This window comes from Nakaseomyces glabratus, chromosome E (assembly GCF_010111755.1).
Source record: "Nakaseomyces glabratus chromosome E, complete sequence".
NCBI lineage: Eukaryota > Fungi > Ascomycota > Saccharomycetes > Saccharomycetales > Saccharomycetaceae > Nakaseomyces > Nakaseomyces glabratus.
The window spans coordinates 197,882-210,665 of NC_088955.1; the positions used below are offsets into that span (position 1 = coordinate 197,882).

Sequence of the window (12,784 nt, forward strand, 5' to 3'; positions counted from 1 at the left end):
GTTTGCTGAGTGCTATATCCCCCTCAACCCCACAATTGTTTATGTGTACTACATAACCTACTGAAGAATTGAAGTCATAGCCCTGCTTCGAATTGTATGTAGCCAATACCATCAGTCATAAATTGAAGTTTGTACTAATATCGAAAGTTAATTTAATTCTATATGCACGCGATTCACCAGTGACGTAATTTTTGTGAAAGATCACGACTGGTGTAAATCAAGTTCAGGCCATTTTTATTAGCAGCACTTGCTGTACAAGCACAATTAGAAAATACCACCTTACTCAAGCCACATTCACGATTGAGTAAACCATGACATTCTTGATAATCGGGAATAGTATGCCTAACTCCTAGCCTATACATTTAAGATGAAACTCTAGATAAAGTCAAAGGCAATGACATTTTTTGAGATATTTTAAGCAATGAAATTGGCAGTTGCACAAATTTTATTGATTTGTCTTAATACTGCAGATAGTAGTGATAATACCGTACACAAGAAACTGTAATGGTGTCTAGCTTATCAGACTTATGTAAAAACAAAAAATTGCATTCAGAGTTGTATGTACCAATATATGATAATACTTCATAAAGCTAGTGCAAAGAGAGATGCTAGAAAGAACGCAATTAGTGATGAATTTTTCAAGGATGCCTGGTTTGAATAAACTCTTTTTTGAAGGTCAAAACGCGATGAGTTTAGAGTTCGATTTGATGAGCCATTTGTCTTATTGATCGGTGCCATGGACATTGTAGCTTCTGGCGCGAATATGTCTCCAGTAACAGCAGTAGCAGTAGCATGTTCTGAATATGTATTGTAGTACTGTGGCGCTCTGATTGCGCTTGGTACTGTACTTTTTATTGGTTCAATGTTCTCCGGTAACGATGAGTTAAAGTTGGCAGGAGCAATAGATATCTCTTTGTCCTCGAGATTATAGACTAGGTACACGCTTCTTAAGAAGTTATCACCGAAAATTATGGCATCATTACTTGTATCCTCATGAACTGCAAACTGCAAGTAGCATTTGCCCTTATGTTTATTCATCATTTGGTTTATATCGACAGCAACCTCTGCGCCGCTAAAGTTAAAGATCAGCTTCTTATTTTCCTTTTTGCTTGGACATTTTGGTAGTCTAATGCATTGGTCTTTGCCAGCAATGGTACCATTAACCTGTGCTGCAATTAAATCCCCAATATGTTTTGACACAACCGTTAAAGTAGTACCAGAATCAAGTAAAGCTGCAGATTTTTTGTCATACAAAGTAATATTTGCATCATTACCCTGTAATCCCAACCCATTCATTGTGATCTCTAATTGGAAAGGGTCTGTGAAGTTCTGGAACAAAGAATTGGCCAGTGGGAGCGTATATAGTGGACCGTTATAACGGTTATGGTCCACAGCTCCAAATAAAACAGAACCAAACTTAGATTTGCTGCTGTTCAAGTATAAAGAATATGCAATCTTATCAATTACTCCGTTCTGCTTTAAGGTAATTGGGAAATTAGCATATTGATGTGAATCGCTGATGTTTTTCCTGCTACCAGCATAAGGACCATCGTATGTTGATTCGACATCTGGTAATCCTACACCAAGAACACCATTCGAAGAGTTGGCAAAGCTCCCCAAGGCAAAGTTCACATTGCTAATATTTAACTCATTGAAACTGACTACATCGGACCCCCAATTACCAGTAGCAAAGGACATATCAGCATAGGAAAGTAGGAATTCCGAATCATTACGCTTAAACGTGGATGATTCACTGGAGTTAAACACGCCATATTTCTTACAATTCAAAGTCCTCGATGATTTTGGAACCTGGTTAGATGCTGATGGATATCCTGAATCGTCTAATGGCTGAACATCCTTGCCCTTTGGTGCATACTTCTTATTCTCCTTGCAGAATGGATTGTCAGCACTTGGAAACCATAGGTCAGAGGATCCGGTATCTAATTGCACAGTGATATTTTGAGGTGGCGTTCCAACCGCCAGTTGCACCAAATACAAATCGCCATCGTTCTTTAAGGGAACATTTACATATTCGTCATCCCTCTTTACCAAATCACTTGAGGCTTTAGGTGATTTCTCGAAATCCAACTTCAAATACGCCTGAGCAAATGCTAGCAACGAGGTTACTACAATTGCTTTCATGTTGATTAGCGAACCTACACTTTTATTCTATACTTGATTTACTCACTAAGATATATTCTCAAAAAGTACCACAACAATAACAATTCATAGATAATCTTATGGATTGCTTGGAACCTGATTTAAGGTGCTTCTATATATATGGGATACAAAAGGACGTGCTAAAACCTCAAGTTGTAATCTAGACTCTTTCTCCATCTTTTAAATTATAGGGATTTACTAAGGTGACTGAAGTAAAGTACGGGCATCATCCCTTACTTGATGATTGATGATCACGACTCATTCTGTGCTTAAATCATACGCAAATGATATAATGATGTGACTGTAATTAACAAGCCCACTAGCAATGACCCAAATATAAATTATAGTCAACCAATGATAAGAAGTAATTGCAAAATTATAGATAAGATAAGAACACTGTTTTAGTACTAAGTAATATGATCGTTAAATTATTGAATTAAATTAGAGTTTATAAAAACGAGTAACTTAAATAAAGCTATCCATAGACATTAACACCACCTCGTATCTATAAGAACATGGCGGTGATGGCAGCTGCGATCATAATGAGTATGGCAGAGTTGGCTTGCAATGAAGAACTGCTGTTTGGGTATGTTCTTTTCTTCATTTGTACTCTGGAGTAGTTAGAAGATGAGTTGAAAGTAGAGTTTAATGAAGAGTTTCTAGAAGCATTAGCTGGAGCAGCCATGGACATAGTGGCCTCTGGTGCAAAGATGTTACCAGTGACTGCAGTGGCAGTTGGGTCAGCTGAGAATGTGTTGTAGTATTGTGGAGCCAGCACAGCGCTAGGGACAGTATCCTTGATTTCTTCAATATCTGGTTTCAGAGATGAATTGTAGTTAGCTTGAGCCAATGAAAGTTCCTTGTCATCCAAGTTGAAGACAGTGTAGACATTGTTCATGAAGTTGTCACCAAGAAGAGCGAAGTTAATACCATCAAGGGCAGAGAATTGTAGGTAACACTTACCCTTGTGCTTTTCCATGAAATCAGTCACATTTACGGAAAACTCAGCACCACTAAAGTTGAAGATCAACTTTTGGTTGTCCTTCTTGCTTGGACATTTTGGAAGTTTGATACAGTTACCCTTACCATCGACTGTACCATTGACTTGTTGGGCCACAAGATCAGCAACATCCCTTGGCAACAAAGAAATAGTACTACCAGAGTCAAGCAAAGTTGGCAATTTTTGATCATACAAAGTGATGTTGTCAGTCTTACCAACCAAACCTACACCATTCATGGTGATCTCAAATTGGAAAGGGTCACTGCCTTCCTTGTATTTGGAGTTAACCAATGGGAAGGTGTACAAAGGACCTTGGTACTTGCTGTGGTCAACAGCACCGAAAAGAATGGAACCATACTTAGAGCCGGTCTCATTCAAGTAAATAGAGTAAGCAATCTTCTCAATCAAACCTTCCTCCTTTAATCTAATTGGGAAGTTGGAGTACTGGTAGTTGCTTGGACCAGTGACATTAGAAGAATAGTTGAAAGTAGATTCTTCTCCTGGCAAACCAACACCTAGGATACCGGTACTGGTGTTGGTCATTGGACTAACACCAATGCTCAAATTGCTCAAGTTCAGGTTACCGACACTGACAGAGTCGGTACCCCAGGTACCTCTAACGAAACCATTGTCACCATAGGTGATGAACAAGTCGGTACCGTTAGAATTGAATGTAGAAGATTCGTTACGGTTGTAGAAGCCGTACTTCTTACAGTCTAATGTTCTGTCAGACTTTGGAACTTGGTTTGGAGTCCTTGGGTAATCGTCACCTGGGCTTTCCAAGTCCTTCTTCTTTGGAGCCTTGTTCTTGTTGTTCTTACAGTATGGGTTAGATTCCTCAATGACGAACAAGTCAGAAGAACCGGTGTCGATTTGTAGCAAGACCTTCTGAGGAGGAGTACCAACGGCAACTTCGACAATGTATTGGTCCTTGTCGAAGGTTAATTGAGCGGCTTCAGGGTCGACGACATCTCTCTTGGCCAAATCACTGCCTGGGGTCTTGGTGAAGTCCAACTTCACATAAGCTTGAGCGTAGGCTAGCAACGATAGCAGAACAAGTGGTTTCACCATTTTCAAATAGTTTTAATCTTGTAGTTATAATAATTTGCGCAAGATCAGATGAAAATCGCTGTAATCTGTTCTACTTCTAGAAATAATAACCAAGAAAGGAGCTGATATAGTGTTATCCAACTACCACTAACTGCAAGTCATCTCCTTTTATACTGGAAGAACCGAATGTAGGCTTTAATCTCGACCCAAGATTAGATGAAGTTATTAGCGTTGAGAATGAAGGGGGGCTTGATTTCATTTAGAATATTGTATGCGTATGTGTGTCCAGGACACGAGAGCACCATTCTAGGATGCCCTCTTCGCATGCAAATCTCTTCATGGGCATCGAGAAAGGGAGGTTAATCGATGCTACCATTTGGAGTGCGATGGATCCAAGCTATGACTTGATCTGGAACATTTATTAAAGGGGGAAGGGTGACCAATAGTGTATGGCTCCGTGGATTAAAAAGCAAAGTTGCTTAAGTGTTGGCTAAGAGAAGTCATTAATAAAAATGGACCCATGAGTTAGTACTCAATCCGGTAAAAGAGGGAGGAAGGGATAGAAGAACGGATACTATCAAGTTCAACCCGGGGGGGGGAGGGGAGTCAAAGAGGGTCAATAAGAAGAAAACTGTCACCATAAAGAAAAGAAAGTAGGCTTTTGCACAGTAGAGATTGACTTCTGAGGGATTTACCTTCGAACAGTCATTGATAACGTTTGAAAGCTAATGGATGAGAGGGTTAATCCAACCGTTTCGTGTTTTCAGTAGAATTGCTTTTGGTGGAACGAGCTTTCAATGAACGACGCAGTCCTATTTGCTAATGGTTCTTGTAATTAAGTCACCCAGCTGACGATAAATTACACAGCGAAGCACAAGAGTTGCTGAGTGGAGACATTATTCAAACTTACTTTACCAAATGTTGTTGATGTCATGAAATGTAATGTGGACAAATCCAACGCCATAAGAGGCAGCCAGGGCACGTTCACGCGTTGCAATATTGTTACTTTAAGTTTTGTATATCTTATTCTATGAAATGGGAGCATGATTGAAAGTAGTACAGAAGAACAGGGTTATAAAAATAGAATATTACATAAATAATGTTGTAATTGCTGCTAGTACTAGGACGATTGACAGTGTTGAAGATCTTGCAGAATTGTTTTCGTAGTTCAAGGCTCTTCTCGATAAGTTGCTGGAGTTGCTTTGGTTCTTTGGAGCCATCGAAGCTGTAGCAGTGGCATCGAAGATGTTACCAACCACCTGAGTAGCGTTATCGTACGCCGAGAATGTGTTGTAGTATTGAGGTGCTTTGATTGCGCTTGGTACAGTACTCTTGATCTCTTCTACATCTGCTGGCAGCGAGCTGTTGAAGTTAGCTCTTGCGATAGATAACTCCTGGGCCTCTAGATCAAACACAGTGTAGACTTGTCTCAAGAAAGTATCACCCAGCAGTAGACCTGGTCCGTTGTTTGGTGGAGCGACCATTAAGTCCAAGTAACACTTGCCACTTTTCTTCTGATAGAATTGTTTTAGAGGAATGGCAATCTCTACACCGTTGAAGTTGAATACAACCTCTCTGGTGTCCTTCTTGCTTGGACATTTTGGCAGTCTGATGGCTTCCGTCTTATTATCAATAGTACCGTTGACCTGTGAGGCAATCACCTGGGCCATTGTGTAAGGAACATAGGAGTAACTAGTACCAGAGTCGAAGAGTGCTGGCAGTTTCTGAGTGTATAAGGTTGTGTTCGTGTTGGTAGTGTTATCTCTGATTCCCAAACCATTCAATGTAACTTCCAAATCAGCAATGACTCCGGGCGATTTCTGGTACTTGCTGTTCACCAATGGTATGGTGTATAGTTGCCCTACATACTTGCTGTGATCAACACCACCAAACAGGATTTGACCATATTTGGACTTAGTGTCGTTCAAGTATAGAGAATAAGTGACTTTACTGATGGCACCTTTCTGCTTCAAGATCTGTGGGAAATTAGGGTACTGGAACCTAGGAGAGTCATCTTGCTTAATGTCTGTGTCATAAGAGGCCTCCAAAGGTGTTAGGCCCACACCAAGCACTGAGTTGGATGAGTTTGAGAAGTATGCTAGACCGAAGTTCAGTCCAGAGATGTTCAAACCATTGAGGTACAAGTTATCCGTGGCCCACACACCTTCAGCGTAGGATGAGTCCAAGTAGCTGATGAAAAACTCTGTCTTATTTGAGTTGAAAGTAGTCGAGGCACTTGAGTTGAACAACCCGAACTCAGCACAGTCTAGGTTTCTCAACGATTTGGGAACCTGTGCAGGTGACGTAGGTCTAGTACCTGCATCTAAGGAGGCAATGCTCTTTGGTGCTTGCTTCTTGTTCGCCTTACAGTAAGGGTTAGTAGAGTCTGGGAACCACAAATCAGACGAACCCGTGTCCAACTGCGCAGTGATATTTTGAGGCGGAGTACCGACTGAGAGCTGTATGTTGTATAGCATAGCCTTTTGGCTGTTGATAAGCTTGACATCCTGCACGTCACGTTTGACTAGATCATCTCCATGCGACTTCTCGAAGTCAAGCGCAACATAGGCCTGGGCAACCGATAGAAAAGGAACCAAGAATAACATTTTGACTGTGGGCCGCTTATCTGATCTTCTAAACTACCCTCGTCCCCCCACATGTTCAGCCCCGATTAAATCACATCACATACACATGCTGTATATATATTACTTCCCCGCTGACCAAAGCCTACTCACCATGCCAATCCCTATGACTACTATCACTTTCTGAGCAAATGACCAATCACAAACGGTAAGTCATTTGATTTACGGTATTCTGCACATGCACAAGAATGTAGGACAAATTTGATAAAAATGTACATAAACTCTCAGAAAAACATGCACAACTGTTGAAAAGGGAGGAAAAAAGAGATCTGAAATGACGTCATTTGTACATATATTATCTATGAAAGGACAAATTAGCGGTGTTTCTACGTATGTTTCTTTGGATTCTGTAATAAATTATGTGATGGGAGTTGTGATGGTCGAGGAAACCGTACTGCTCCTCCATTAATAGTAGTTCTGTTATTGAAGATATTCGCAGCAGGCTGCAACCAATAACGGATATTAGCCATGTTGAGCCAAGGTAAACGAGGCTTGCCTCTTTTCTATTCTCTGAGATGTCAGTTTGGAGGTTAGGCAGGATCTTAGGAAGGCAGTGAAGCTCAGAGAGCATGAGGGTTGAAGAAAAGAAAAGGTTTGTACCCAGGATTTGCAGCGAGCAGCCCCTCCTCATCGCAACGAAATGACAAATAATTTCGTTATGCTCTCCAACAACCCTTATGGGTGACTTTAATTAGTGATCTATTGATTCATGGATCAAATAAATCTTGGGTCAACAGTTACCAACAAAAAAATTCAAATATATAAGAGGTTATATTTAAACTTGATCTGGTTTGTGTATTGCTTCTGTTCTTGAGGCCTGAAAGAGGACACACACCGATTCACGGATATAGACATGAGAATTGACAGAGCATTGACCACTGCTGCTGCTGCAGGTTACTTGAGATTGCCATTCACTAAGATCACGGATAACTCTCTGGCTAAGAGGGCTGACGATGACTACTTGAATGTGCAACTTGACAACGAACAAATCTTCTACGGTGTTGAAGTCAGCATTGGTAGTGACAAGCAGAACATGACTCTGCTTGTGGACACTGGTTCTTCTGACTTCTGGGTCCTTGGTGCTCAGAACCCTTACTGTAAGTCAAACAGAGGTAAGAAGCCAAAGAAGAAAGATCAGCCATCCAGTGTTGACCCCGGCAGGAACGGTTACCCAACTAAGGCGGAGGCTATCCCATACGCTGAGCGTACCTTCGATTGTAGTGACTTCAAAACATTTAACTCTTCTTCATCTAATACATTCAAGTCTAACGATACTGACTTCTTCATCACTTATGGTGACGGTTCATATGTTGAAGGTACCTGGGGTACTGACCAGGTGGCATTGGCAGGACAGACTTTGGAGAATGTCACTTTTGCTGTCGCAGAGTTGACTAACAACAGTTACGGTCTGTTGGGTATCGGTCTACCTGAATTAGAATCCAGCATCACTATCGATACTGCTCAATTGACAAACACTTCAAGTGTTAAGAAGAACCCATACATGAATTTCCCAGAATCTCTAAAACTAAACAAGTTGATTAACAAAGTAGTATATTCTATCTACTTGAACAGAACCAATGACAAGTTTGGCTCGATCCTATTCGGTGCCGTTGACCACAACCGTTACGATGGTAACTTAACTACCGTTCCATTGGTCTTCAGCAACAGAGACTTCGGTACACCAAGACCTAACGAATTGATGGTCACTTTGAATGGAATGTCCTTTGAAGCCACCGATGGTAATGTGACTCAGATTTTGAACGCAACTTCGAAGTTCCCAGCTTTGCTGGATACTGGTAGCACTGACACTCACTTGCCAGTTGATGTATACAACGCCTTGGCTGAAAGCACTAATGGTACTTACGATCAAACTCAGAACAAGATCCGTATTCCAAAGTGTCTATCCAAGAAGGACAAAACTATCCTAAACTTCTCTCTGGGAGGTGTTAACATTGGTGTCCCATACAAGGAAATGGTCAAGAAGATTAAGGGTAAGTGCTACATAAATGTTGCTCCAACTGGCTCAGACTTTGCCATCTTGGGTGATGATGTCATTAGATATGCTTACATGGTCTTTGATTTGGAAGATCGTGAAATTTCTTTGGCTCAAGCATCTTTCAATGACACTTTGCCAGAAGACATCGAAGTTGTCGTCAGCACCATCCCAGGTGCCACTAGAGCCTCAGCTTATTCTGAAACATACTCCCCAACTTTTGCTGTCCCAAGCGCCTCTTCAAGCGGTAACACCTCCTCAAACGGCAGCACAAACTTAACCAGGAGATTTGAAAGGAGGGACATTCCATTGGAAAACAAAGGTGTCCCAACTTCTCTAAAGGGCTCTGTCGCAGCTATCCTGTTGCTGGTCTTGTGGATTGCATGAATTTCTCATGTGGTGTTTCCAATACCATGAACTCTGCTTATAATTTTTTTTGTTCATTCAACATGATCTTTACGCCCATCAGCTAGACATTTATGTCCCTTTCTGCGTATTGACGTTTAATTTTGCTCGTTTCTCTAATTGCTACTTGAGTATTTAGTTTAAAGACTGCACTCCCTGGGTAGCATATTCAGTACTACTCAATCAAAATGATAACCTTAGCATTTTATTTAATACAAGCAGTTTCCTAGTTATGAATATTTTTTATAGTTTTTGCCATCTAATGTTACACCAATATTATTTAAAACATAAATTATTTTATCTCACTCGAGTATAAGGCCACAATAATTTGACTAGACATTTATTCAGATAGTCGTAGTTATTTTAGTAGACCTCAAAATCAATGGTCTCAATCGTAATGGCCAATACACAGATAGAAAAGGCTATACTTCAAGGAAATAACTGCCAGTTTATTCATAACAACAGTATCACATGACATAAGTGCCAAAAAAATTGCAAAAAAATCGATGAGCTCATCGCATAGAGAATGACGGAAGTATATTAACAATTGTCATAGCTATTACTTTATATCTGTCTGATCTGGTTATTGATAACGTTGTAAAGGACTATAATAAATTGGAAAGAATCATAGAAGTGTGTCAAGATGGCTACCGATAATACAATTTTGCGGTGCGAGTACATAATCCCACAAAAGAAAAGAAGATGTGGCATGTCCCGAGCAGCCAATACTAACTACTGTGTTGAGCATTCTCAAGGTAATGCTGAAGTGAAGGACGATAAAGAGAGAGTTAGGGTACCCTGTCCTCTGGATCCGAGTCACACTGTTTGGAAGCATAATTTAAAAAAACATGTAAGGATATGTAACAAGGCGAAGATCACACAGGCCACTGCTGCTCAGCCATATTTTATTAAAGATTTGAACAGAGGTCCTGCTGAACTGGTAGAAAATGAATTGAATAATGCTAACTTAATCGAAAGTGTACAATTGCTGCTGGAAGCATTAAATGAGTATGAAGAGCCCCAAGAACAAATCAAGAAGAATGAGTTTATGGAGAGTAATAGGCTTATAGAATTGTCCAATACAATTAAGAAACATGCCAAACAGCAATCGTCATTGATACAGAACTTGTTTGATGTTGAATTAATACCTTCTGGTAAGATTATGGAGTTTGGTTGCGGAAGAGCAGAATTTTCAAGGTACATTAATCAAACAATAATCAATAATGATCCTTACCAACTACAAGATGATTTGCCAAAATATGTGTTAATTGATAGAGGATCTAACAGAATGAAATTTGATAAGAAGTTTCAAGATGATTTGATGGCTTTAAGTAAAAACCCTGAGAAAGTCAAGCAAAGGATTGCGATTGATAGATTAAAACTCGATATTAAAGATCTGAAACTATCTACGGTTATAGAAGAACATGATGGCTGTCTTGCCATTTCCAAACATTTGTGTGGTGTTGCAACTGATTTAACATTGAGATGTCTACAAAATTGCATTGAGGAAACCAACGGAAAGTTTAAATTACAAGGTATTTGTATTGCCATGTGTTGCAGACATGTGTGTAATGCCAGAGATTACATAAACCCCGACTATATCAAATCGTTCTTGGAATCTAAGCATTCTCAGATCAACTACAAAACATTTTTTGGTCACCTGTCTAAAATGTGTTCCTGGGCCACAAGCGGTCGAAGACCAGGCATGAATGATGATGATATTGTCCAGATAGAAGGGGATAATCAAGAACAATTGTCTATCTCACTATTGCAGAGAGAGAAAATTGGTCTATTTGCTAGATATTTGATAGATAACGGTAGATTGGAATGGGTGAAGCAGAATTTGATGAATAACAAGATGAAGAATGCCAAAATTATTAAGTATATTGAGCCAGACGTATCTCGGGAGAATAATGCTTTACTTGTTTACTAGTCACAATAATAATTAAATCATGAATTATGCAAATTGGATGATATATAAATGCTAAAGATATGTAGATCAACTGTGAATACTAAACTGGGCGGAAGTTCTTAAAATACCTTTCTCTAAAGTTATGTTGTGATCTTTTGATACCACCATTATCAACACCATGATACTCGGGTCCACGGTTAATGTACACTAATAGTCTTCTTGACCATTTATTAAAGTCTTGAACAAGATTATATTTCAATTCCAAGTTTTCATGCAATGGGATAATGGTCTCTATGTTTTCATCATTAGCGGTAGGCATCCAGAATGCAAGTCTTCCTCCAATTGGTAATCTTTCAGCGGAGTATTGTAGTAGATCATCTAACAAAGAATCAAGGGCGTAAGGCTTCTTACTTGGTATGTAATCCTTTCGCAGGTATGCTTTAACACCATCTATCTCCACATTTTCCTTACCAGCAAATCTTTCTGGATCTCTAGCACCCAAAACTTTAATACTCTCTCTGATACCATATGGTGGATCGCAAACTATTGTATCTATCTTCAAACTTTTCCTGAAAGCATTGTGAGTGAAGTCCATAGTGAGAACATCTAAGAACTTATCGGCTTCGTTATATTTCTTGAAGTTTGCTGATATATTTTGAGCGGCCCCATGACCTCTGATCATTCTACCGTCTATATCAGAGCCAACTACGAGTGCACCGTAGTGTCCCCCTGCAGTAAGAAATGATCCTGTTCCAGCAAAAGGATCATACATTATCGTTCCTGGTTTAACTTGAGCGATATTACAACTTACCAAAGATAGCTCGGCTTCAAAACTAGTTGTGCCTTTATATGGCCTCTTTTTCAAGTCATATTTCTCCATTGCAGCTCTATCACTGTAATGTATCAATCTTCCAAATCTTATTTTGATCGGAACTGTAGATGAAACGTTGTCAGATATAGGTACATATTCTTCCAGCACCGTATAGACCTGCTGCGGCTTCTTCATGTTGATCTTACCTTTAAACTCTAGGTACCCAAAACTCTCAATCTGAGATACTCTATTAGCCTTGCTATTACCACGGTAACACTCAAATTCGAACTTAAATGTATCATTTTGGTACCGTTGTTTCAACTCATTAAAATGATCGCCATTTTGTATACTATTGTGTAACTCGTCGTAATCCTCTCCTTCACCCCAATACTCATAGATCCCACGAGCTAGAATACACCTCTCGATTAGTTTCCGAGCCTCATCTTCGTTGGCCAATTCCACTATCAGATAGGGACTATCCTCCCGATGATGGCTCAAATCAACCGATATACCATGTAAATCTGCAACAGATTCGAGCTCAGCCAGCCTGAAATTTGTGTGACTCTGCACTAGGTACAAAAGATACTTCATTGTCAATTCGTGCCTGGTTGTTAATGTTGCAGAAAACTTACTCAATTCGCCATCATGAATTTGTTAATATCGACTTTATTCGATGGTTATTATGGTAGCTCATCGCATTTTTCTGAAATTTTTCACAAATTTTTCTGAATTTTTTCAAAACAAGCGACGGAGGGGGGAAGAGCACAATAGCATAACCTTCAAGCTGTTCTTGTACTTTGATGCTGCTCTG

At 39.8% G+C, this 12,784-nt stretch overlaps 6 protein-coding genes across 6 annotated transcripts; 2 read left to right on the plus strand and 4 right to left on the minus strand.

Annotated features, from left to right (window-relative positions):
* Positions 1 to 582: 582 nt before the first annotated feature.
* YPS8 (pepsin-like aspartic protease) lies at positions 583 to 2,142 on the minus strand (the record flags this gene model as incomplete). Its single annotated transcript, XM_445768.1, has 1 exon — positions 583 to 2,142. One exon carries the CDS (start codon positions 2,140 to 2,142, stop codon positions 583 to 585), a length of 1,560 nt encoding a protein of 519 aa, XP_445768.1.
* A 523-nt stretch (positions 2,143 to 2,665) lies between these two features.
* YPS9 (pepsin-like aspartic protease) lies at positions 2,666 to 4,231 on the minus strand (the record flags this gene model as incomplete). The annotated part of the gene is made up of 1 exon (XM_445769.1): positions 2,666 to 4,231. The coding sequence occupies one exon, from the start codon at positions 4,229 to 4,231 to the stop codon at positions 2,666 to 2,668; it is 1,566 nt and encodes a 521-aa protein (XP_445769.1).
* Positions 4,232 to 5,298: 1,067 nt separating this feature from the next.
* Positions 5,299 to 6,816, minus strand: YPS10 (pepsin-like aspartic protease; the record flags this gene model as incomplete). Its single annotated transcript, XM_445770.1, has 1 exon — positions 5,299 to 6,816. The coding sequence occupies one exon, from the start codon at positions 6,814 to 6,816 to the stop codon at positions 5,299 to 5,301; it is 1,518 nt and encodes a 505-aa protein (XP_445770.1).
* Positions 6,817 to 7,705: 889 nt separating this feature from the next.
* Positions 7,706 to 9,232, plus strand: YPS11 (pepsin-like aspartic protease; the record flags this gene model as incomplete). The annotated part of the gene is made up of 1 exon (XM_445771.1): positions 7,706 to 9,232. The coding sequence occupies one exon, from the start codon at positions 7,706 to 7,708 to the stop codon at positions 9,230 to 9,232; it is 1,527 nt and encodes a 508-aa protein (XP_445771.1).
* A 661-nt stretch (positions 9,233 to 9,893) lies between these two features.
* Positions 9,894 to 11,183, plus strand: TRM13 (tRNA:m4X modification enzyme; the record flags this gene model as incomplete). Its single annotated transcript, XM_445772.1, has 1 exon — positions 9,894 to 11,183. The coding sequence occupies one exon, from the start codon at positions 9,894 to 9,896 to the stop codon at positions 11,181 to 11,183; it is 1,290 nt and encodes a 429-aa protein (XP_445772.1).
* Positions 11,184 to 11,262: 79 nt separating this feature from the next.
* Positions 11,263 to 12,564, minus strand: TRM11 (tRNA (guanine-N2-)-methyltransferase; the record flags this gene model as incomplete). The annotated part of the gene is made up of 1 exon (XM_445773.1): positions 11,263 to 12,564. The coding sequence occupies one exon, from the start codon at positions 12,562 to 12,564 to the stop codon at positions 11,263 to 11,265; it is 1,302 nt and encodes a 433-aa protein (XP_445773.1).
* Between the last annotated feature and the right edge of the window lie 220 nt (positions 12,565 to 12,784).